The following is a 22820-nucleotide window of genomic DNA, read 5'->3' on the forward strand; positions in this document are numbered from 1 at the left end:
CATTTTGGTTAACCGATTTATCAGTTTTTGTTCCCTTGTTATTACACGTAATTCCACATAATTCCTTTAGCGGCGCTAGAAAATCCTGCGACTGATCGTCAAAGCAAAGAGAAGAAGTTGTTCAGGGCTCTGATTGGTCGTGCCGTTGCTCAGCGGTATTATTATGTTTGTTAACGCAACTGTCAACAAAGTGTAAGTTTTAATTCATAAGTAATATTGTTAAGTGCACTCTCGATGTGAGGAATGAAAAACAAAAAGGTTAAGCCCTCAAAGGGTGTAAGCAACAGAAAAAAAGGTGAGTTACATTAGTGCTAATGCTAATCCAACAGTCTTTAAAAGAGATTTAAAATCTCGTAACCCTTGTGAGGACAAAAGCTGTGTCTCAAAACATATGGAGCTGACTACTTAGACAGCATGTTTAGGGCAGCGTTTGCCGGACAGTCAGTTTTGAGACAGACTGGTGCTTTTTTTGCTTTTTTTTTCGCGCATTAAACACGAATTAGTTTGTTTGAAATGGCTTCTTGTCATGTATAAACTTCATCTCTTTCTTGATCTCCACACTCTGCAGTGCTCAGTGATGTGTCTCCATCCACCAGTATTCCTCCTCTGGTAGAAGGCCAGCTGAGATGTTTTCTGAGAGTGACAGTGAGTAAAGTGCTGTGGACCATCATCAGACCTCCTCCTGTGACTCTGATCAGGCTCAAATGGTGGGGAGAGTCTTCCAATGGCACCTACTTTAGGCCTAGAGATGGACATGTTGAACAGAAAGGGGTTAAATCAACAGCCCGCTTTCCAATTCGATGTGGACCGAAACAGCTGACGTCTTATTTGACAGGTTAGACTTGGTTGCTATACGGATCCATATATGATTGTGTGTTTTAATGGTTGATTGTTGGCAGTCCCTTTTTAGAGAAACCTATTTAAAGGGAGAGTTCACCAAAAAATGTAAATTCTCTCATCATTTACTCACCCTCATGCCATCCCACACATATATCAATTTCTTTCTTCGGATAATCACACAAGATTTTTAGGAATATAGTCAATCTCTCCTCACATATAATGCTAGTGAGTTGGTGTTGTTTGTTTGATGCTTGAAAAACCACATACTGTGATTGTGACAGTAATCCGGATGACCCAGTGTCTTCTGAAGCAAAACAATAGGTGTGTGTGTGTAAAAAAAATCTAATATCTAATAAGATAAGCAATCGCTTATCTTTTTATAAACTATTGCTTCTGGTCAGCTGTCAAATGAGCGTTCATGGATGGGATGTTGTGAAACGTGCCATAAGTGTGTCGTGAAGTTCGCGTGAAAAGTAATGTGGAAGCATAAAGGATCAGCATTTCTCGTGCGAACACTTGCTTTTTGAAGCGTGAACCAAATGACACCCATTCACATGTATTATATAAACTCATAAGGATGGATTTCCAATTATCGGATTTTTTTCTGTTAAATTAATTTGTGTTTATATGGAGAAAGAAAACCATAAACATCATGGATGGCATTAGGGTGACTAAATGATGAGAGAATTTTAATTTTTGGGTGAACCGTCTCTTTAACTTTACATTGTTACATTAGATTTATTTATCATATGATTCATAACTTAATATAATATTTGATTGTTCACAGATATGGGCTCATTGGTGCTGGATGTTCTTACAAAGGTTGATCATTTGCCTATAGCTCGAGCTCAAATTCCTGGGATTGCCCGGCTCTCTTTGTCTCACTCCATAAATGGATATTTCACACTTGTTTCGCCAACATCAGAAAAACTTGGCGAGCTTCAGGTTGGTGAGATGCTCAGCTGTAAGATTGAGCTCAGCTGACTTTGCATTCATTCAGCCGATCAAATCCACTGTTTGTTTGTTTGTTTGTTTTTCACTCTTTTTTCCCCCTCATTTTAAACATGTGTTATTGTTTCACGTGCACTGTAGGTCACGCTTGCACTGGAAGCATTAACAGAAGGATATGACAGCAGTAGTTCAGTCCCCACGACTGATATAAGCCTCGACGCACAGGCCCCTGGAGGAAAGAGTGACCAGAACATGCCTGTATTGCCATCTCTGGATCAGGCTGTCCCGAGTGTGAAGGAGACAGCAGGCAGCAGCTCCGGTCACATGCCCAGGTTTGCTTTTATGTTTTGGATGATTTGATTGTAGAATGAACAGTGTGGAACAAACTAGATCACTGAAATGACATGCTCTTCTGCTACAACAACATTCATCCTTATGACTGATTTCATTTGATAAAAAGAGTTAAGTGAAAAATGTTTGAATTATTTGAAATTAAGTTATCATCAGTGTTAATTAAAGAATATAGTATTATTATTTGTTAATAATAGTTCATAGTATTAACAATTACTTAATTAATAATAGTATTAATTAATATTTATTTTATTCTTATGTTTCTTCTGTGCTTTTGTCTTTGTTTTTTTAAGAGTTTTTTTATGTCAGTACATAAATGTATTTTATTTTAGTTAGTGGCCAGGTAAAAAAAAAATCCTCTAATGTTTATATTTTATTTCAATTCATGAATTTTTTTTTTTACAGATTTTGCTTTAGTTAACAGCAAAACTGTTGTTTTTTTCTTTCTCTCAATATTCTTGTTTTAGAGGGAAAGATTACTTGTATTTTCAAGAAAGTGGTAATGTCATGCCAGCTGCTTCCACTGGAAAACCTAAACCTGCTTCTGCCCATAATCTCCCAGCAAATAGCCATACACCTGTTGACCTTTTGTCAGGTAAAACACATCTACTTGATTCTCTGAATTTAAAACATTGCATGGACAATATTGTTGAATGTAGCAAAGGTTTGACTGAAATGCTTTTTATCACAAGTAATTTTTAAGCTTTGGTCAAATTAAAGGATCATCTGCCAATCACTAAATTCATATTACCAAATTCTGCTGATTGACCCTGAGTTCTTCTTTTAAATGTGTTCAGAATAATTAACAATACTGGTTAGAAATGTTTCTTTAGACATGTTTGCAGCTGTTGTGAAATCTGTTGACAAAAAGACCAGACAGCTCTCATATTTATATTCATGTGACAGTAATTAGTTAATTAATATACTTTAACTATTTGTGATATATTTTACTTTTATTTATTTATTTTCCAGTTCTTCTGGAGCGTGGTAGCAAACTCCGAAATGCCATGGTGGTTTCAGCCTTAAAGTCTGACGTGGAGTCAGATGTTCCTCTGAAGGATGTTCCCCTGACCATCTTTAAAGACAACATTGATGCTTTGTATGAACACTTCTGTTTCATTTACATACCATTGAGAAGTCAAAATAGACGATAGTACATTTATGATAAATAGTGTTAAACATCATCTTCCTCCAAAAGGCCAGATAGGCCCTCGTCAGGACAGTTTCTGGAGAACATCCTTCAATCGGACCTCCACCATCCTGCTCAGGATCTTGAAGAACCAAGCCATAATAGAGTCAACACAGAGGACATGGCAGTGGATCTGCTGCTGGGAAGGTAATCAAGGCTAATGTTACCTATAGGTGAAGTGAAGAAAAGGTACATGAAGGAAATCTGGAAATCTTTTTGAGTGAGCTTAATGGTTTTTGTCTGTGTTTGCAAAATATACATTTTAATATTTATAATGGTTTTGTTCCTCAGTGTTAATGGATCTGTACTGCAGTTCTGGGACGGCGAGGGTTCTCTCCCAGATTCTGTTTCTGATCACAGTAGTGTGCTTATGGACAGCGAGCTCAATGACCCTCAATATGATCAGAGTCTTCTGGAGAACCTCTTCTACAAAGCTCCTGTAAGCCATGCAGTGTAACACAAAACACTATTACATAGTTTCCTATAAAGTGCCCCTATTTTTTTTTTTTTTTTCTTTGGATATTACCTTTCATGTAGTGTGTAATATAGCTGTTTGTGAATGTACAGTAAAAGTTCTGCAGAGTTTCAAAGAGCCTAGTGCGTGATAAATGGAGTTATTGTCTCCCAAAAGAAAGATGCGATTCTGGGTTGCCTGATACGAGTTGTCAGTAATTCCAATTTTACTTTCCGTTCATACCTACATAGTTTTTACTCAGGCTTAAATTGATATAGGAAAGCCGACTCCATCGTTACTGTTCATATCACTGTGTTTACAAGTGCTGAGGGAGAGCTTAAATCCAGATATCGTAATGGTTTCTGACACGTGCTGTAAGCAGTAGACCAATCAAAACAGATTGGGCCATCTGACCAATCAGAGAGATGTGTAGACTCTCTGAGGAGGGGTTTAGAGATACGGTTTTAGAGAGAGGGTGTGTCCACATTTTTTGTTCAAAAAATGCTTAGCATTCACAGTGTCATTTTTTTAAGAATAAACCTACAGATGTATGTTGTGACGGCACTTCCAAAACAATGCTGATTGCGGGGCTAATTGCGATCACTGTGTGTGCATACATATGATGGAGCTGACAACTTGTGAAGTGCTTCTGTAAAGGAGTCAAAACAGCAGCAGGAAGGAGATGCGGTTCTGATTCCTGTACGCAATGTTGCGATGATGAGAAAAAAATAGGTTTGGTTGAGCATTCTGTTCTTTTTCGAGTCACATCTTGTGACATCATGTCCTGTTTTTGCCTTTGGTCCATGTTGTTAATATTTAATTCGAACCACACCAGAGTTTGCTTGGAAGCATTCACAATAACTGTTTCTGACACTGTGAGAAATTAGGTGATGCTGCAATGTATACTTTGAGAAAATGAAAGGGTTTTTTTTTTTCTTGGATGCATGTAAACGTATTGTAGGTAGGAGACCTCCAAAACAAAATTAGGTGCCTTAAAAATATTATAATATGGGCACTCTAGTCATAAAACTTCATAATTCTTAATTTTTTTCCTATTCAGATATCAAATGAATCTATGGAAGAGGACCATCCGAAGAAAGGCCCAGTAGGGAAGCCAGCACACACAACTTTAGCTAAAAAGGCCCGGTCAGTTGCACTAATGCAGAAAGCAATGCTCAACACTCAATATGCTGAAGTTTAAAGAAAAAATACATTTAAAAAGATTAAAGATTAATAATAAACACATATGAAAATGTATTCACATCAGGGTAAAGGTGCAGAACATAATACAGTTTAAAATAATTTGTGCATATCTGCTGTTGTGTAAATTGCCTTTATTTTTGGAAGGCTTGACTCTGATGATGTGCAGCATTCAGAAGCAAGAGATGATCTCTCTGGACTTAGCATGGATAAAATATCTTTGCTTGAAGATATTCGTTTTGCCAGGCTTACCATCAGTGAGTTGAAAGTTCCCACTGAGAGTGCTTCAAGAAGTCTCTCTAGAAAAGGAAGACCGCCTCGCCCCCTCACCACAAAGAAATGGTACGACATTTAGGATATTTCATATCAGATATTCATATTCATATAGATAGATTGTTTGTTAAAACTAACCTGACTTGTCCTGTCTATCTAGCTTTTATATTGTAGAGTACCTCTTTCCATTGGTCTCTGCTGGGTATGAGGATGTTCGTCAAGTACCTTCAGAGATTACAAAAGTTGTCTCTAGTAAAGTAATAGAGGGCGGTGAGTACATTAATTTTAGGGAACTTCAACAAAACAGAGTTTAACCAAGAAGTACCGTAAGAATCTGATGATTCATTTTTGTTTTGTTTTTAGTGGTGGCGTTTCAGCACCAATGTTTGTTTCCAGTGAGGTTCAGTAGGTCATCTATTAAACAGTGGTGTGATATGAACATCATATTCAAGATCTATTCCAGAAATAGTCTTCAAAAGACGGTAAGTGCAGTGTGTGCCTACCACAAAATATACACACATCAAACACACCAAAAAAAACAATCGATGGTTTTATGTGTCTTATTTGTTGTTTAGCCCATTCTCATTGGGTCAGCAGTGTTTCCTCTGAGATCCATGATCCAGAGTGAATCTCTGAACATTTCTGCTGCCCTGCCTGTTCAAAGACCGGATGGAAACACTGATAAACAGGCAGTTGGTCCTCTGAAGGTAATGCATCATTCAGAAGAGATGTTATTGAACCCAGCAATTTGTTCTGTACTTCAGCATGTTCTTTGTTTTTAAAGGTTTCATTTGAGTTAGCAGCAGACAAGAATGATTTCTCCACCAAAAAGAGACCTGCTAAGCACAAGCACAAAGACCTCTCCACAAGTCCACAAAGACCTCTCTCTTCCCATCTGACTGAGGAGCATGGTGGGCAGAAGGGTTTATTTGTGAGCGACCACAGGAGAGACCCGTCTCCTTGTGCAGGTGTTAATGAAGTGCAGAGTATCCTGATACCTCCAACCAGATCTCCATCCACATCACCACATGTCAGATACCAGAGCTCTCTTCATGAGCATCTGCGGCAGGAATTGAAAGACACTGAGATTTTGCTTCATATGTTGCTCATGGTGCCTGATGGGAAAGATTTTAACTGTGCACCGTTGCAGCCCAATATCTACTTGAACTGTAAGCTCCTTGAATCCAATGAAACTGCTCGATCTACAGTGAGCTGGGGTCATAAACATCCAACATTCAGCTTTATTCAGGTTTGTGCAAAATGGAGAATTGAGGAAAGTTCACAGGCTTTAGCCATTAGCCAGGGATGGAAATCATCAGGAATCATATAGTACAATATTTAGAAATTGTGAAAATCTGGTTCATGTATGTTATTTGTTTTTAACCCAATTATTACATGATATAGGTGGCTCCAATCGCACTGACCAGCAAACTGTTGGAGAGAATGAAGAACAACATGATGGTCATTGAAGTTTGGTTGAGGGCCAGCGGCTCAGATCATGATAAACTTCTTGGTTTAGCAAAACTACCTCTCCACCAGTTCTACATGTCCTTCAGGTGTGTGTGTGTGTGTGTGTGTGTGTGTGTGTGTGTGTGTGTGTGTGTGTGTGTGTGTGTGTGTGTGTGTGTGTGTGTGTGTGTGTGTGTGTGTGTGTGTGTGTGTGTGTGTGTGTGTGTGTGTGTGTGTGTGTGTGTGTGTGATATATGTATAACTTTATCTTTGACATTTTTTATATATAGTATAATTATTATTGTATTTTGTTAACATTTACTATCATACATATGTGAAAAACATATAATGTTATATATGTAAAAAAAATATGTATTATGTTAAATAATAATGATGACAATAATAAAAAATATATTAGTATTAAACATGTGAACCATTAAATACCATTAAATAAAGCTACCATTAAATAAAGCTATTTAAAATAATTTTCTTTAATTGAAATAAAATCAAATAGAATTATTAGATGAAAAAAATAGAAATGTTGCCTTGACAGCTTATTGAAATAAAATAAGTTTAAGTTGAACTTCTTAAATTACTGAAACTAAAACTGGAAATAAAAATAAATAGAAAAATTTAAAAAAAAATAATTACAAATGCACATAACAAAATTACTAAAACATAAACTAAAATGAACGTGAAAAGCGAAAATATAAAAATAAAAGCTAATTCATGATATAAAAAATAATATGGAACATAATTTTACTGAAACTAAAACTGGAAATAAAAATAAATAGAAAATTTAAAAAAAAATAATTACAAATGCACACAACAAAATTACTAAAACATAAACTAAAATGAACGTGAAAAGCGAAAATATAAAAATAAAAGCTAATTCATGATATAACAAATAATATTGTCTTTGTCTTCAGAGACCCTAAGATTTCTGAGCTGCTCTTGCAGTCTCAGTATCCAGTGGTTGGAGTGGACAGCTATATGCCCGTGGTTGACGTATTCACTGGCAGCACTCGTGGAAGCCTAAGGGTGTGTCTAGCAATGGGTCTAGCACAGCAGATCACGGCACTGCAGCGGATGAGAGATGACGAGCTGGCCCACGTGTCGCCCATGACTCGACCTGCTCACATGTTAGACCACCGGCCACATCTAGAAACCAAGGCAAGTTCACTTTAAAATTCATGAAAGCAGCACTATTACTTAAAAATTAAGCTTAAATTGTTTCTAATCAATGTTCTTTTTTAGGCCAGTAACATTGCAGATGTTCTGAGTGAACATGTCTTCATGATCCGAGTAGAGCGAGTGAAGGGTCTGACGCCTCTGCAGTCCACAGTATGGGGAGAGGCTGACTGTTACATACAGTACTCCTTCCCTGCACAAAATGAGTCGAAAGAGGACATGGACCTCCATGTTGTTGAGAGCAGTAAGTCTTTTTCTTGCTTACTGCATCAGACGGCTTAAAGTCTTTTTCCATTTAGCGCAACCTAATTTATTTTTCACAGATGTGGACCTCAAGGCATACCGCACTGAGACCACTCTCTGTGTGCCTGACCCTGTGTTTGGACATAATGAGACTCATGTCCTGCTGACTCCTCCTGACTTCCCAGTGCAAAGAATACTGCTAAGCTCACTGGCCAATCAGGGACTAAGGAATGGAGGAGGAGTGCAGTTTGAAGTTTGGTGCAGGTACAGTAAATGTAGAACTTGTAGCTTGAGTCTTAAGTTTTAATGTATTTCTTCTTGGACACTTTTATTTACATTTTTACTACTTAACATTTAAAAATGTGTTAACTATTCTTTTGTTTTTCAATATTTATTTATGTATATATTTTGGTATTTTAAAACATCTCTTATTTGTTAATATTTTAATTAATTAATTAATTTGCTTTCACATTTTATGTACAAATGAAATGCAACCGCGCCAGTGAAGGAGTTTTTAAAACAGCCATTCGTTTTTTGTAATCTCAATGTTGTTCATCACAGGCTCAGCACCAAATTCTTAATACTTAAAGACTTAATAGGCTATTTATTTTCAAACTTAAACATTGTTTTAATCTGGACTACAACATGCCCTAATGATTAGAATTTTTTGGATTATTTGTCCAAAAGACATACGACTTCGTTAGTTAACATGTTAATTCATTATTACCAAACTGACAATGAAAAATGTAATGTTAATTTCTTAGTTACTGTTTAATAACAAAATAACTTTTTTAATGGACCTAAGATAAAACTAACAATGATCAGTATTTCTTAACTAACATTACCAAAAACATTATACTTTCTGTAACAAATGTAGCTTTTGCTCAATCTTAGTTAATGCATTAAATAATGAGACCTTATTGTAATTTGTTACCTGTTGTTCTTTATAGCCTAATTTGCACTTTAATTTGTTTGAAAATTGTACTTTTACAGCTATGGAAAAAATTAAGAGACCACTTAACATTGATTTCTCTTAATTTTTTTCACAGCTGTATATATTTTTATATATTTATATTTAATTTATATTAATATTTATATATTTTTGGTGCATTGTATTATTGTATTTAAACATTCAGTTATTTTTGTTATTACAAAAATTGTTCTTAAAGCTGTTATGCTATGGCAACACTTTTTTTGCAACTTATTTCAATATCGTGTTAATATATTGTATACCGTGATAAAAGCTTCGCAATTAATCGCAACATGAAAAATTGATATCGGCACATGTATGTATGTATGTATGTATGTGTATGTATATATATATATATATATATATATATATATATAATATATATATAATATTGTAGCCTTTAAAACCATGTCTTCTTTATTTGGCAATTATTTGTTTGAAAATATAACTTACGGGCCTACTGAAAATATTTTTCAGGTATTATTATCCAAATGTGAGAGATCAGCTAGTAGCCAGAGGATTGCTCCCCATGTCCAAACTGTGTGCAATGGTAACCATGCAGAAACAGGGTCAAACCGATGCACAACTTTTCTCCCTCCCTCTGGTACCAAGAACTGACCGACCTGTTGACACGCAGCCTCAGTCCCCTGGTAATTGAATGCCTAAGGCATACAGATAATATATAGAGTATAATATGAATTTGAAGCTTATGTTACAAAAAAAATCTATTTTTGTCTTTACTTGCCTGTAGGGCTGCTTGAAGTGAGCGTTCAGTACAAGTCTCGACCAATGAGGAGTGTCGGAGTGAAGAGTGGGGTTGTGCCCTCCCGCAGAGTGATACTTGTTGTGCAGGTGCACAGAGCAGCCGGGCTGCAAGCTGCAGCCAAGTGAGTCAATCTATTCAAATTACTCCAAATGCTTTCCACACATCAGTCTAACTTGAGTACATTGATTTAAATGGGTGAGAACTCATATTTGCCTTGATCTTTCAACATATTAGAGATCTTTGTACCATTAAAATATCCCACAAGCTTCATAACTTAAAATGAAATGTGCTCAATTGGGTTAAGGTCCAGACTTTTGTGCAACTGTTAGTAAATTATTTCAGAATAAAGTTTTATAAACACTTTTTCCAATGCAACGACATTAGACTATCATAACAGTGGCCATTTACTGACTAGCCTTAAAGATGTTGCGAAGGAGTTCATATGCATTTTTTTACTCCATTCATTTATAAGTGTTTAATCCTCTTAATATCTTCCCCTTAAAAACATACTACAGCGTGTGTAGTCACGTGACTCCACCTTGTCCGGTCAGCGGCATGGAAGCAACTGGTGAACTCAAACACAGAGTCAACACATGCAGACAGCGTCCTCACGGAAGTGTGTCAATTGTATGTGTTTAAAGGCTTGCCAGTTTGAACATTCAAGTGATTTTACACCATTCAATAACATCAATATGGAAACATGGAACTTCAGTGCTCGCAAGCTGTTTTCTTTGACAAAGCGAGCCGAGTCGCTTCTCTAACAACGCGCGCCCTGAAGTCAGATCACTTTTACTTGCGTCTTTAGTAAACTTTGTCAATTGTATGTGTTTTAAGGCTTGCCAGTTTGGACATTCAAGCAATTTTAGACCATTGGATATGTATCTTTATATTGAGCACAGACTCTTGCTCGGAGCCACCCGGTTCTGTCTCACCTTCACTCTCCATGTTGTTATTATTTTTTTATTCACGTTTCTGCCTGCATTCTTACGGTGGTGTGTACGATTGATAAAAAAAGTCATCCGAATGATAAAAAAAGTATTGCCGTAAACAATGCATTTTGTGACACCATGAAATAAAAGATAGCGCATAATATGAAACGATAGACTTTTTATCCATCTTATATATATTGTCATATAATACAGCCCTAATTCTTTTTGCACATTTACAAGTGACAATAGCAGCATTTTCTAAGCAATGCCATTTAAATCAAGTGAGAATAGTGATATATTCTGTTTACAACTTGTTATAGCAGTTCTTTGCAATATGTGTAAATATTAATTACATGCTTTTAAATCTTGTGTGGCCCAACCAGGCATTGTTGGGCGGAGCTAGTGTAAATAGCGCTTGCCATCAAAAGGCACTATTTGCATTTGGTGTAAATAGAAACTCAGAAAAAAGCATTACATGTTTACAATATGTTTTATTTAGCATCTTTCTATTGTTTCTCAGAGTTCTTGCAGATACAGACAGCTCGCTGCAGTATTACTCTGAAGTGGGGCTCAACTCCTTCATCACCATGCAGTTGTCCTTCCTGCCGGAGAGTGAGGTTCGAAGCACACGTGTGGCGGCCAAAAGTTTCTGCCCAGAGTTTGAACATCACGCACAGTTCTGCTGTAACCTGCTGGTGCAGAGAGACAGCGGGGAGAGTGTCAGTCTTGCTGAACTCCTGGAGGAGGCAGTGGCCGTCTTCACCATTTACAACAGAGACACGCGCAAAAGTGAGTTAACCAACTTGGAAAGGTAGACTGATATGAGGAGATATCATTTTGTCATGACACACTTCTGTCAAGGATGCTTTGAAGTTTAGGTTACAAATGACTCCACAAAAACAGGACATGCAGCCATTCATTATATAATCTCATCTTGCAAAAGATTTGTGTGGGAGTAGTTCTGTGTTGTAAGGAATTAAAAAAAATATATAATAATGAGCGGGCGGGTATGCCAGTTGAAAATATGAAGCGTCTATTACTTTAGTGAATCAGAATTATTTTGGAAATTACATTTTTCCTGTTAGCTAATCATATTTTTACAAACATTTAAATCAAAGTTTTTTTTTTTTTTACCTTTACATCTTGACCTTTACAACTTTACACCACCGTCTGTGTGTGAACAAGAGAGTGAATGGGTGAATGTGAGGCAAGATGTAAAGCATTTTGGATGGCCATTGGTCTGTTAAAAGCGCTATATAAATGCAGTCCGTTTACCATTTACCATTTTATACTTACTGTTTAGTATCATTTTAATATTTACTTTAAAATTTCTAGTATGATCACTCCATTTCAGCACTGTAAATGCTATGTACTGTAAGTTTCTTTTATCTCATTGTAGTGATCGACACAAGAAGATCAAAGGATGCTGTCTTGGGCACTGTGAAAATTAAGCTTGCAGATTTGATTCATAAAAGAAGTGGTATGAAAATATTGAATTTGAAAAAATATTGAATTCATTATATGATATTGATTTATATATATAATATTGAATAAATTATATAATATTGTGTGTGTGTGTGTGTGTGTGTGTGTGTGTGTGTGTGTGTTGAATTATTTATATATATATATATATATATATATATATATATATATATATATATATATAATATTACATTTTTTATTTACATTTTAGCATTTAGAAATGTCCCTTGATTTGGAAATTGTTTTATTTATTTATTTATTTATTTATTTATGGCATGAAAGTATTTAAATGTTTGATTGATGTTTATATTATATTGTTAATTTATATAGAATATCATTTATTATTTTTTACATTTTAGTATTAAAAAAATGTATCTTTTACTTGGCCATATTTTTGTTATTTAATTGTATTTATTTAACTATGATATGAAGGTATTGATTATTAATAAGATATGAATAATCACATTTTTTTAATGTGTATGTATATCTTACAGGTTTATCTGGCTGGTACAGTCTCTCGCTACCTCAAAGTATAACATCACCGGACAGTCTGACTTCAGCAGGAGGGCTTGAAATCTCCATCAGTTTTTCCCATCATGCAGATAGAGAGCGAGTAATCAGTTCGGCCCGTGGACTCGGATGGGACGTGGGGCAAGACAGTGAAGAAGAGGCTGATATAGAGGACGAAGAGACTTTGGAAGAAAGCCCAAAGTCTCTAGCATTTTCACTTTCCATACCTAGGGCATGGCTGCCCATCCATTGCCTGCTGCTGCCGGGACATGAAGACTTACAGCGTTCAACCTACTGCTACTACAGATACAAACTGTACAACCAGCAGACCTTCTGCTCAGAACTTAGACATCCTATTCCAGAAAAGAGTGAAGGAGAAGTGGGTTTAGCCACGGTGGCATTTCAGGGGAGCAGAAGTGTGGTGTTGAGAAGGACTCAACCCCTGCTCTGGTACCTGAGGGAGGAGAGGCTGGAGGTGCAGTTGTGGGTGGCCTTTGGGAAGGAGAAGAGAGTCCGGCCTCATAATGCTGACCGTCTGGTTGGCTCTGCCTTTGTGGATCTCTCTACTCTTGCTGGGACCTTGAAGCACCATCAAACAATCAGTGGTAGAGTTATTTGATCTTTTGGTTGTTTACCTGTAAAGGGGCTACATTTTATTACTACTATAATATTAGTCAAAACAATTGTAATTTAGGTTTACATGACCGTTTATATTTGATATATTTTTACACCAATAAAGGCACATTCTTTTGAGAGAATGCTACTGCTGAATTATAGAAAATTGCAAGAAAAGAAAATGTTAAAAATACACTATCATTCAAAGGTTTTGGGTTGGTAAGATTAAAATAAAAAAGGCTGCATTTATTTAACAAAAATTTAGTAAAACAGCAATATTGTGAAATATTATTACAATTTAAAATAACTAAAATTGTTTTCAATTTTTAATATACACTATGGCCAACAGTATTGGGATGCCTGACCATTACTCAAACAGGGAGTTTGAAGTATTTGTGTGATAAATTTTGACCATTTATCTAGTAGCGTTTTTGTGAGTTCAGACACGGATAGTCATGCTGGAATAGAAATTGGGCCTTCCCCTAACTCTTCCCTCAAAGTTGGAAGCATAGCATTGTCCAAAATGTGTTTTTGTTTGCCACTACTCTCATCTCATTTCATCTCAATGAAAATCTTCTTTTCAATGATATGTCCTTTGCTCATATCTAATTAAATATTTTTGTTACATGCAATCTTTATTTCATCTCTAGCTAATGCCTGTTTCTTTGTCGTGGTAGGTGTTTTTCCTCTGTTCAAGCGCTCTGCTGTAAACCTGAGTGGTGCTGCTGTAAGAGTCCATATCACTGTGACCACAGACTCTGTACCTCAAGCCATTGAGGAGCTCGACGGTTCAGGAGAAGACGAGGGGGAAGAAGTCCTCCCCACGACAGTGCAGTCTAGACAATCTCAATCCCCCAGCAAACAGCTCATCAAATCAGCCATGAGCTCTGATTCTCCACCAGAAGTCAACAATGAGGACACCTTCATAGCCAACGTTACTGTGGACAGAGCCATGCATCTGAGTCTGAAGGGTAGAAATCACCTCAGTGATTTTTTTTTTTTTTTGCCTTATTCTCATTTGTAAGTACCTTGACTTGATGATATTAAAATGCTGTTGTCATCCTCAGGTTGTCCTCTGGCTGAGCGGGGAGGAGGGTTGCCTAGTTGCTGTGTTTCTTACGCCACCGCCGATGCCCCAGGCGCAGTGACCACAGAATTGATCAAAGATAGTGACTGCCCTGTGTGGGACCACCAGCATGAATGCCGGTAAACCCATTTAAACCCATTTGACATTTCTTATGTGTATTGTGTGTATATGTATTTAAAAAAATCATTAAAAAAATAATTTATATTTACAATGTACACTCTCCTAGAGGATTATTAGGAACACCTGTTCAATTTCTCATTAATGCAATTATCTAATCAAACAATCACATGGCAGTTGCTTCAATGCATTTAGGGGTGTGGTCCTGGTCAAGCTAATCTCCTGAACTCCAAACTGAATGTCAGAATGGGAAAGAAAGGTGATTTAAGCAATTTTGACCATGGCATGGTTGTTGGTGCCAGACGGGCCAGTCTGAGTATTTCACAATCAGCTCAGTTACTGGGATTTTCACGTACAACCATTTCTAAGTTTTACAAAGAATGGTGTGAAAAGGGAAAAACATCCAGTATGCTGCAGTCCAGTGGGCGAAAATGCCTTGTTGATGCTAGAGGTCAGAGGAGAATGGGCCGACTGATTCAAGCTGAATGAAGAGCAACTTTGACTGAAATAACCACTCGTTACAACCGAGGTATGCAGCAAAGCATTTGTGAAGCCACAACACGCACAACATTGAAGCGGATGGGCTACAACAGCAGAAGACCCCACCGGGTACCACTCATCTCCACTGCAAATAGGAAAAAGAGGCTACAATTTGCACATGCTCACCAAAAGTGGACAGTTTAAGACTGGAAACATGTTGCCTGGTCTGATGAGTCTTGATTTCTGTGGAGACATTCAGGTGGTAGAGTCAGAATTAAGCGTAAACAGAATGAGAACATGGATCCATCATGCCTTGTTACCACTGTGCAGGCTGGTGGTGGTGGTGTAATGGTGTGGGGGATGGTTTTTTGGCACACTTTAGGCACCTTAGTGCCAATTGGGCATCGTTTAAATGCCACGGCCTACATAAGTATTGTTTCTGACCATGTCCATCCCTTTATGACCACCATGTACCCATCCTCTGATGGCTACTGCCAGCAGGATAATGCACCATGTCACAAAGCTTGAATCATTTCAAATTGGTTTCTTGAACATGACAATGAGTTCACTGTACTAAAATGGCCCCCACAGTCACCAGATCTCAACCCAATATAGCATCTTTGGGATTTGGTGGAACGGGAGCTTTGTGCCCTGGATGTGTATCCCACAAATCTCCACCAACTGCAAAATGCTATCCTATCAGTATGGGCCAACATTTCTAAAGATTGCTTTCAGCACCTTGTTAAATCAATGTCACGTAGAATTAAGGTAGTTCTGAAGGCGAAAGGGGATCAAACAGATTATTAGTATGGTGTTCCTAATAATCCTCTAGGTGAGGGTATTCCTATTATATGTATTATATTTTATTATATTATATTTACAATGTACTAGCTAGTTAAAGTAGTATTTCTAAAACAACAATTATGGGATGTAACCAATGTAATCAATCTCAGAAATTCTATTCTGGATTTTGTTCTCTGTCAAATGGAGACGCAACAGTTGTCTCCCGATCACCACTTTAGAAGTTGGGCTATGGCGACTTCCACTTCTGTGAACCCTGGAAATGTGAAAAGGACATAAATACATGACTGTTCTTGTTTTCAGACTTTCGAAGGAACTACTTTTGGATCCCCAGCAGTCCTTGGTTTTTAAAGTTTGGCATAAAGGAGGTAAAGACACATAGCAATCATCCACAATTTTCTTCAGAAAATTTAAACGGCTAGTTTTACAATGTATTTTCCTTTGCAGAGGTCGAGCGGGTGATTGGATTTGTGTCTGTTGACCTGTCGCCGCTTTTGTCGGGATTCCAGTCAGTTTGTGGCTGGTATAACATCACCGATTTCAGCGGGCAGTGTCAGGGACAGCTAAAGGTGTCTGTGTCTCCTCTGAGGGCAGTACATGACCTCCGGGCACAGAGACAGATGGCCCATGAGACTGTTGCTCCAGACTCAAGTGTAAGCCATTAATGGATTTTGTTTTTTTGCTGAAAACATTTGAATTTTTTGTATCAATGTTGAGAACAGTTTTGTGCTACTTGATATTTTTGTGGAAACAATTTAAAAGTTTGGGTTAAGTGAGTAAAAAAAGGGGGAAAAAAGAAGAAATTAATACTTTTAATAAGCAAGGACGCATTAAATCATTGATTTAAAATGACAATACAACTATTATAATGTTACAAAAGATTTCTATTTCAAATAAATGCTGTTCTAATGCTTTCTATTCACCAGAGCATCCTGGAAACATGTATCAGTTTCCACAAATATATAAAGCAGCCAAAACTCTTTTCACCATTTATAAAAATAAGAACTAGTGAGCATCAGAATCAGAAAGAGCTTTATTGCCAAGTGTGCCTTTCACACACAAGGAATTTTTTTAATTAACTGTTCAAGACGGAAATGGCCTGTGGGAAGGAACTGTTCCTATGCCTAGATGTTCTAGTGGCCAGCGATCGGAGTAGCCGTTCTGATGGTAACAGTTCAAACAGGAGGTGTCCGGGTTGAGTGGAGTCTGTGATGATTTTACCCGCTCTCTTCCTCACTGGAAGAGTACAGGTCCTGGAGGGTTGGCAGGTGGGCACCAATAATCCTCTCTGCAGTCCGGATGGTACGTTGCAGTCTCCTGATGTCTGATTTGGTAGCTGAACCAAACCATACAGTGATGGAGGTGCATATAACAGACTCAATGACAGCTGAGTAGAACTGAATCAGCAGGTTCTGTGGCAGGTTGAACTTCCTCAGCTGACGAAGGAAGTACAGTCTCTGCTGAGCCTTTTTCACATTGGAGTCAATGTGATTGTCCCACTTCAGGTCCTGAGAGATGGTAGTTCCCAGGAACCTGAATGACTCCACTGCGTCCACAGTGCTGTTCATGATGGTGAGTGGGGGGAGTGCTGGGCTGTTCCTCCTGAAGTCCACTATCATCTCCACCGTTTTGTGCGCATTCAGCTCAAGGTTGTTATAACTGCACCAGACAGCCAGCTGTTCAACCTCCAGTCTGTAAGCAGACTCATCACCATTCTGGATAAGGCCGATGACAGTGGTGTCATCTGCAAATTTCAGGAGCTTGACAGAGGAGTCTTTAGAAGTGCAGTCATTGGTGTACAGGGAGAAGAGCAGTGGGGAGAGAACGCACCCCTGGGGGGCGCCAGTGCTGATTGTAAGAGTGCTGGATGTGAGTTTACCCAGTCTCACTCGCTGCTGCCGGTCTGTCAGGAAGCTAGAGATCCATTGACAGATTGAGGATGGTATGGAGAGCTGGGTCAGTTTGGCTGTGAGGAGATCAGGCATGATGGTATTAAAGGCCGAACTGAAGTCCACAAATAGGATCCTTGCATAAGTCCCAGGTCTGTCGAGATGTTGCAGGATATAATGCAGTCCAATGTTGACTGCATCATCCACAGACCTGTTTGCTCTGTAGGCAAATTGAAGAGGATCCAGCAAGGGTCCAGTGATGGGGTACATCAATAATAATTGATGATAACGGAGCAGCTAATCAGTTTATTATAAATATTTTTGAAGGATCATGTGACACGGAAGACTGTAGTGATGATATTGAAAATATTACATATTGAAATATATTCAAATATTTTACTTTTGTACTGTATTTTGGATCAAATCAATTCAGCCTTGATGAGCATAAAATACTTTTTTCAAAAACATAAAACATTCTTAATTATTCCAGACTTTCGACCGGTAGTGTATAAAAATAAATAACCTGGGGTTTTTTTTCACCTGAAAATGTCAATACTGTTGTCACACATGATGATGATGATTGTCTTTTGCAGGCTCTCTTTAGTGCACTTCCACTCTGCTATCAAACAACAGCTACGTACAGCAGCTTCCCCAGCCACATTAGTCGATTCTCAGAGCAGAGGATCAACAGTCCTCCTGAGCAGTTAGAAAGACTGCTCTCTGACAGGTATTAATTCAGGGAAAATGGTATAGAATCTGCCTTATCAGATTTACTATCTGAAGTAATACCTTTGAGGATGTTTTTCAGATCCAGCGTGACAGATCGCCACGACGAGCACATGGACAACATAAGAATATTCCATCAGACTTTGCATGAGGGCGAGAAAGCATCTTGTTCCTCCTTGGCTGGAGATTCCCACCCATCCAGTTCAACACTCTTCTCTGCCCTCAGGTAGCCACACTGTCCTCCGCTTCCTGTCTGAACTGTTAAGATGTCACATCAGATAATTATCAGAGTCCAGCTTCATCACATGTATTACAAATAGCATTCAAAGACTGAGATTTAATGCTAGAGAAATCATATCATAAGTAATAGTAAAGATATCCACAGTGTAACAAATGATTTCTATTTTTTTTTTTTAACGTCCTTTTGAACTTGATATTCATCAAATGATCCTGATAGCAGTTTCCACAAAAATATTAAGCAGCACAACTGTTTTTAACATTGATAATAAGAAGAAATGTTTCTAAATCAGCATATTAGAATGATTTCTGAAGTATGATGTGATACTGAAGACTGGAGTAATGATGTTGAAAATTAGCTTTTTAGTTAGCTTTACATCACAGGAATATATTACGCTTTAAATATATATTAACAGAAAACAGTACTTTTAAATTGTATGTAATAATTCACAATAACACTTTTTTTACTGTATTAAATAAATGCAGCTGTGGTGAGCATAAAATACTTTTTTAGTTTGTTATGCTATTTAACTCATTTTATCTAAGATTGTAACAATATATGGATAATATCTAACATGATCAGATTTTTTTTTTAGGTTTTTATTTGGACTGGCAATTCATTCCAATTCCTGTCATTTTGATTACTAATGGAATTTGTGCTGCATTTTAAGGAAAAACCTCAGCGAGCTAGATGATATTCAAAGATATTTCAGCCGGAAGTTGTCCACTCCAACATTCCCAAAGTTGAGCCAGCTGAGAGGAACCTCCAGGCAGGAAGAGCACAGGGACTCCGAGACGGACACGACACAACTCCTACTGAAGTCCAGTCAGCTGGTGGGAGAGGTCAATAACATCATAAAAGGTGGGTTGTTCATGCGATTTCCTGTTTATTTAAAGGTGCAGTGTGTACATTTTAGCGGCATCTAGAAGTAAGGTTGCGATTTTCAACCGCTCACCCTACCCTTCGGAGCACATAGAGAAGCCGACACAGGACAAAGATGTCATCATCTGAGACCGCAGAGAGTGATTAGTGTTCTGTAGAGAAGTTTGTCCGTTTAGGGCTACTGTAGAAACATGGCGGCCCAAAATGTCGACTTCTGTAAGGGGACCCACAGTGTACATAGATAGAAATGGCTCATTCTAAGGTAATACAAACATAACAGTTCATTATGTAAGGTCGTTTTACACCACTGAAAACATAGTTATGTATCAATATTACACACTGCACCTTTAAGGGAATTTTTTTAAAATGCTGTATTTTTTATATATCAGGCTTAAGTGAACACCAGACAGAAGAAGCACCAACTACTCATAAAAGGTTCACCTCTCCTGATGTGGTTGATGAGCGGTTAACTTATGGGGTTGATCGGCTGATATTATCAGAGTGTGACAGCTGTGAGATAGAGCCACGCTTTCATAAAGACACAGATATGATGTTGGAGGATGAAGATTGCATCTCGCCCGTCAGCTTTCCTGCTCCTGCAGACATCAGACAGTCACCAGCTGCTCTTGAAGATGAAAAGCTCCATCACAGCTCCAGCGATCTCTCATCTAATGAAGATGAGGAGAAAGATGAGGATGAGCACGAAGACTTTGAGGAAACTTTATTACAGCCCCGAACACTCAATGAGGTCACTTCAGTCACAGACAGAACCAGTCCCTGGACCAGCCTACTGTCTGACCCAGATATGGGATCTCTGGAGAGTCTGGAGTTACTGCAGCATCACATTCATGACGACACCGTCCACACTCAGGGAGAGGAAAGAAACAGCAGAGAACTTGCTCCAGATGTTAACCCGCAGCCTCTGATTGCAGAATCACATGGCATTGTGTCTAACTCTGAAATCTGTGAAGGATCTGATAATGATCAGGATACATTTAGGAGTGAAAGCGCTGTCACCACAGATCATCGGGAACAGCAGCCTTCTCCAGATGGTCTGGATGGAGACGGGGCTCTTTCTAGCATTAGTGAGGTTGAAGATTATGACCTAAGTAACAGTGGGCCTGAAGAAAGGGATGAGAAACCAAACTCGCCTCCTTCTGCAGAGTCTGGTTCAGATACGGATGATAAAAGTCTTGAGAGAAAAACAAAACCGTATCCTTCTAAGCTTTATATGGCGCAAGACAGCATATGTTTTTGATTACATATGTGGCATGCTGTTGATTACCTCAGAAAAATGTCATGCTGTTCCTCAGTTTGTAAAAAACAACAAAAAAGCTTTGACACTTGCCTCATAGACTTACATTATAAGTAAATTTACAATGGAAGTCTATGGGCAGTGTTTAAAAAATTTGACATTGGCAGGGGATACCCTTGCTTTTATTACCATGTATGATATCTGGGTTATTTTTGGCTAAACCCATCCTTGCAGTTCAGAATCTGTAGCGATTCCAAATTTCTTCTTGTCTACACACCATCTGGAGGCTTCCATGAGGGCTTTGAGGATGGCACCTGTCTTTCCATCAGCAACAACCGAATCTGTGAGTACTCTCTATTATTATTATTTTTTTTTATTTTTTTTTTTATTTTTTTTATTTTTTTTGATAATTATTGCTAACGTTTGGTAAAATAAACGTATATTATATTATAGATAAAACAAAACATTTTCAGATTTAATTAATGCAATGAAGATACTTGATTTAATGCATTTTCTTCTTTATCATTATTTTCTGTTCTGAATGTGTGGAGATGCTCCCAGGACAGTTATTTTAGTTTTTATATATAATACTTTTGTTAATAGTTTGAATTAGCTTCCATCACTTTGGGCTTTTGTCATAAAAAAGAAAAAAAAGAAATTGCTAATTAGGTTTATATTTATATTTAAGTTTTGGTTTTAAATTTAGGTTTAATTTATTTCCAGTTAATAATTGTAATAACTTTAAAATAAAAGCGTTTCATTGACAATAAACTGAAATCAGTTTGTTTTTTAACTAATATTATTACCAGAAATGTGTTTTAATAGTTTTAGTTAATGATGATAATCTTGTAATCTGTCCAAGGATGGTTTATTTTTATCCTTCTTTTTTTTCCCTTTCTGTTCGCCCACCCATCCATCCATCCGATCTGTTGGTCATATACGTTCCATTTACGGCGATTTAAAAAAATACATAAAATAAACAAATAAATCATCTTTTTAGAGTCATCTTAGTCAAATCATTTAATGAGTGAATAGATTTTCAAATGTGGTCCATAAGACTAACCTTTATTTTGTGAACACAATGAAAAAAGTTCAGGAATCTTGCTATGATTTCTTATTTGTAAAATTAAAGTGTTTTTTAAGCTGCTATGATTTGGTTATTCTATAAAATTCTTTCATTTAGGAGACTGTAAACCCTGTAAACCTATATCGAAGAATGCCTCGATCAAGACCCAGCATCCCTCCATTGCAGAGGAGTGAAGAGACCAAAAGAATTGCAAAAATATTTGCTTCAAAGTTTACAGAAGAAAGTTAGTACATTCTTCTGATTTATGTGCACGTGCTTGTTTTACATTTACGTTTGTATTTAAAATATTGATGCTTATTTATTTCTTACATGATGCAATATGGAATTTTGAATAATGTAAGCATTAAAAAAGTTTTTTATTTACAGTAATAAACTATTTTTGTAATAAAATGTATTTCCAAATACAGATAATTGTTATTAAAGGTCTCGTTCGTACTATTAAGTTTTACATTGGCAGTTATCTGTGGCACTGGCAGGTAAAAGCTGTCAGACTGAGCTGCTCAAAGGCTTTAAGCATTTAGCTGACAGATGAGAAAATTGCCCAATTTGAGCTGCTGCAGACAATAGGACACACTGACAGTGATGTAACCAAAGTATTATCCAGAGACAAAAGAAGCCAACGGTCAGACAAAAGCCTCTCTTTACCCTCTCAGCCTGTTTAATGAGCTCTAATTAGAGAGATGAGTCTGATCAAGGAACTGGACCTCATGCTGACCTTCTTTTAAAGCAGATGAATCAATTGAAAGACTCAAAGTCATAAAGAATGGCAGGAAATTGAGCTAAATAAATGAAAAGCAATTTTACTACGTGCATTTAAAATGTAAAAGTAGGCTTTGATGATAGAA

The 22820-nt window shown here is 37.4% G+C and overlaps 1 protein-coding gene across 1 annotated transcript; it reads left to right on the plus strand.

The window, feature by feature from the left end:
* Nucleotides 1-135: 135 nt before the first annotated feature.
* Nucleotides 136-22354, plus strand: c2cd3 (C2 domain containing 3 centriole elongation regulator). The gene is made up of 33 exons (XM_067451057.1): nucleotides 136-295; nucleotides 569-835; nucleotides 1628-1785; nucleotides 1933-2123; nucleotides 2610-2737; nucleotides 3115-3241; nucleotides 3341-3478; nucleotides 3623-3770; nucleotides 4846-4931; nucleotides 5133-5327; nucleotides 5419-5528; nucleotides 5622-5740; nucleotides 5834-5965; nucleotides 6043-6507; nucleotides 6663-6814; nucleotides 7637-7880; nucleotides 7965-8142; nucleotides 8222-8405; nucleotides 9589-9761; nucleotides 9863-9998; nucleotides 11327-11595; nucleotides 12206-12286; nucleotides 12783-13403; nucleotides 14091-14384; nucleotides 14481-14619; nucleotides 16202-16266; nucleotides 16346-16551; nucleotides 18381-18514; nucleotides 18596-18739; nucleotides 19422-19612; nucleotides 20023-20845; nucleotides 21123-21231; nucleotides 22072-22354. The coding sequence occupies exons 1-33, from the start codon at nucleotides 244-246 to the stop codon at nucleotides 22201-22203; spliced, it is 6591 nt and encodes a 2196-aa protein (XP_067307158.1). The 5' UTR covers nucleotides 136-243; the 3' UTR covers nucleotides 22204-22354.
* The last annotated feature ends 466 nt before the right edge of the window (nucleotides 22355-22820 follow it).

Source organism: Pseudorasbora parva, chromosome 8, assembly GCF_024679245.1.
Source record: "Pseudorasbora parva isolate DD20220531a chromosome 8, ASM2467924v1, whole genome shotgun sequence".
NCBI lineage: Eukaryota > Metazoa > Chordata > Actinopteri > Cypriniformes > Gobionidae > Pseudorasbora > Pseudorasbora parva.

Coding starts and splice junctions, on each gene's coding strand:
- c2cd3 (XM_067451057.1), top strand. CDS start 244: ATGAAAAACAAAAAGGTTAAGCCCTCAAAGGGTGTAAGCAACAGAAAA. Junction 3,479..3,622: donor GTGGATCTGCTGCTGGGAAG/GTAATCAAGGCT, acceptor TTTGTTCCTCAG/TGTTAATGGATCTGTACTGC. Junction 19,613..20,022: donor GGTCAATAACATCATAAAAG/GTGGGTTGTTCA, acceptor TTTATATATCAG/GCTTAAGTGAACACCAGACA.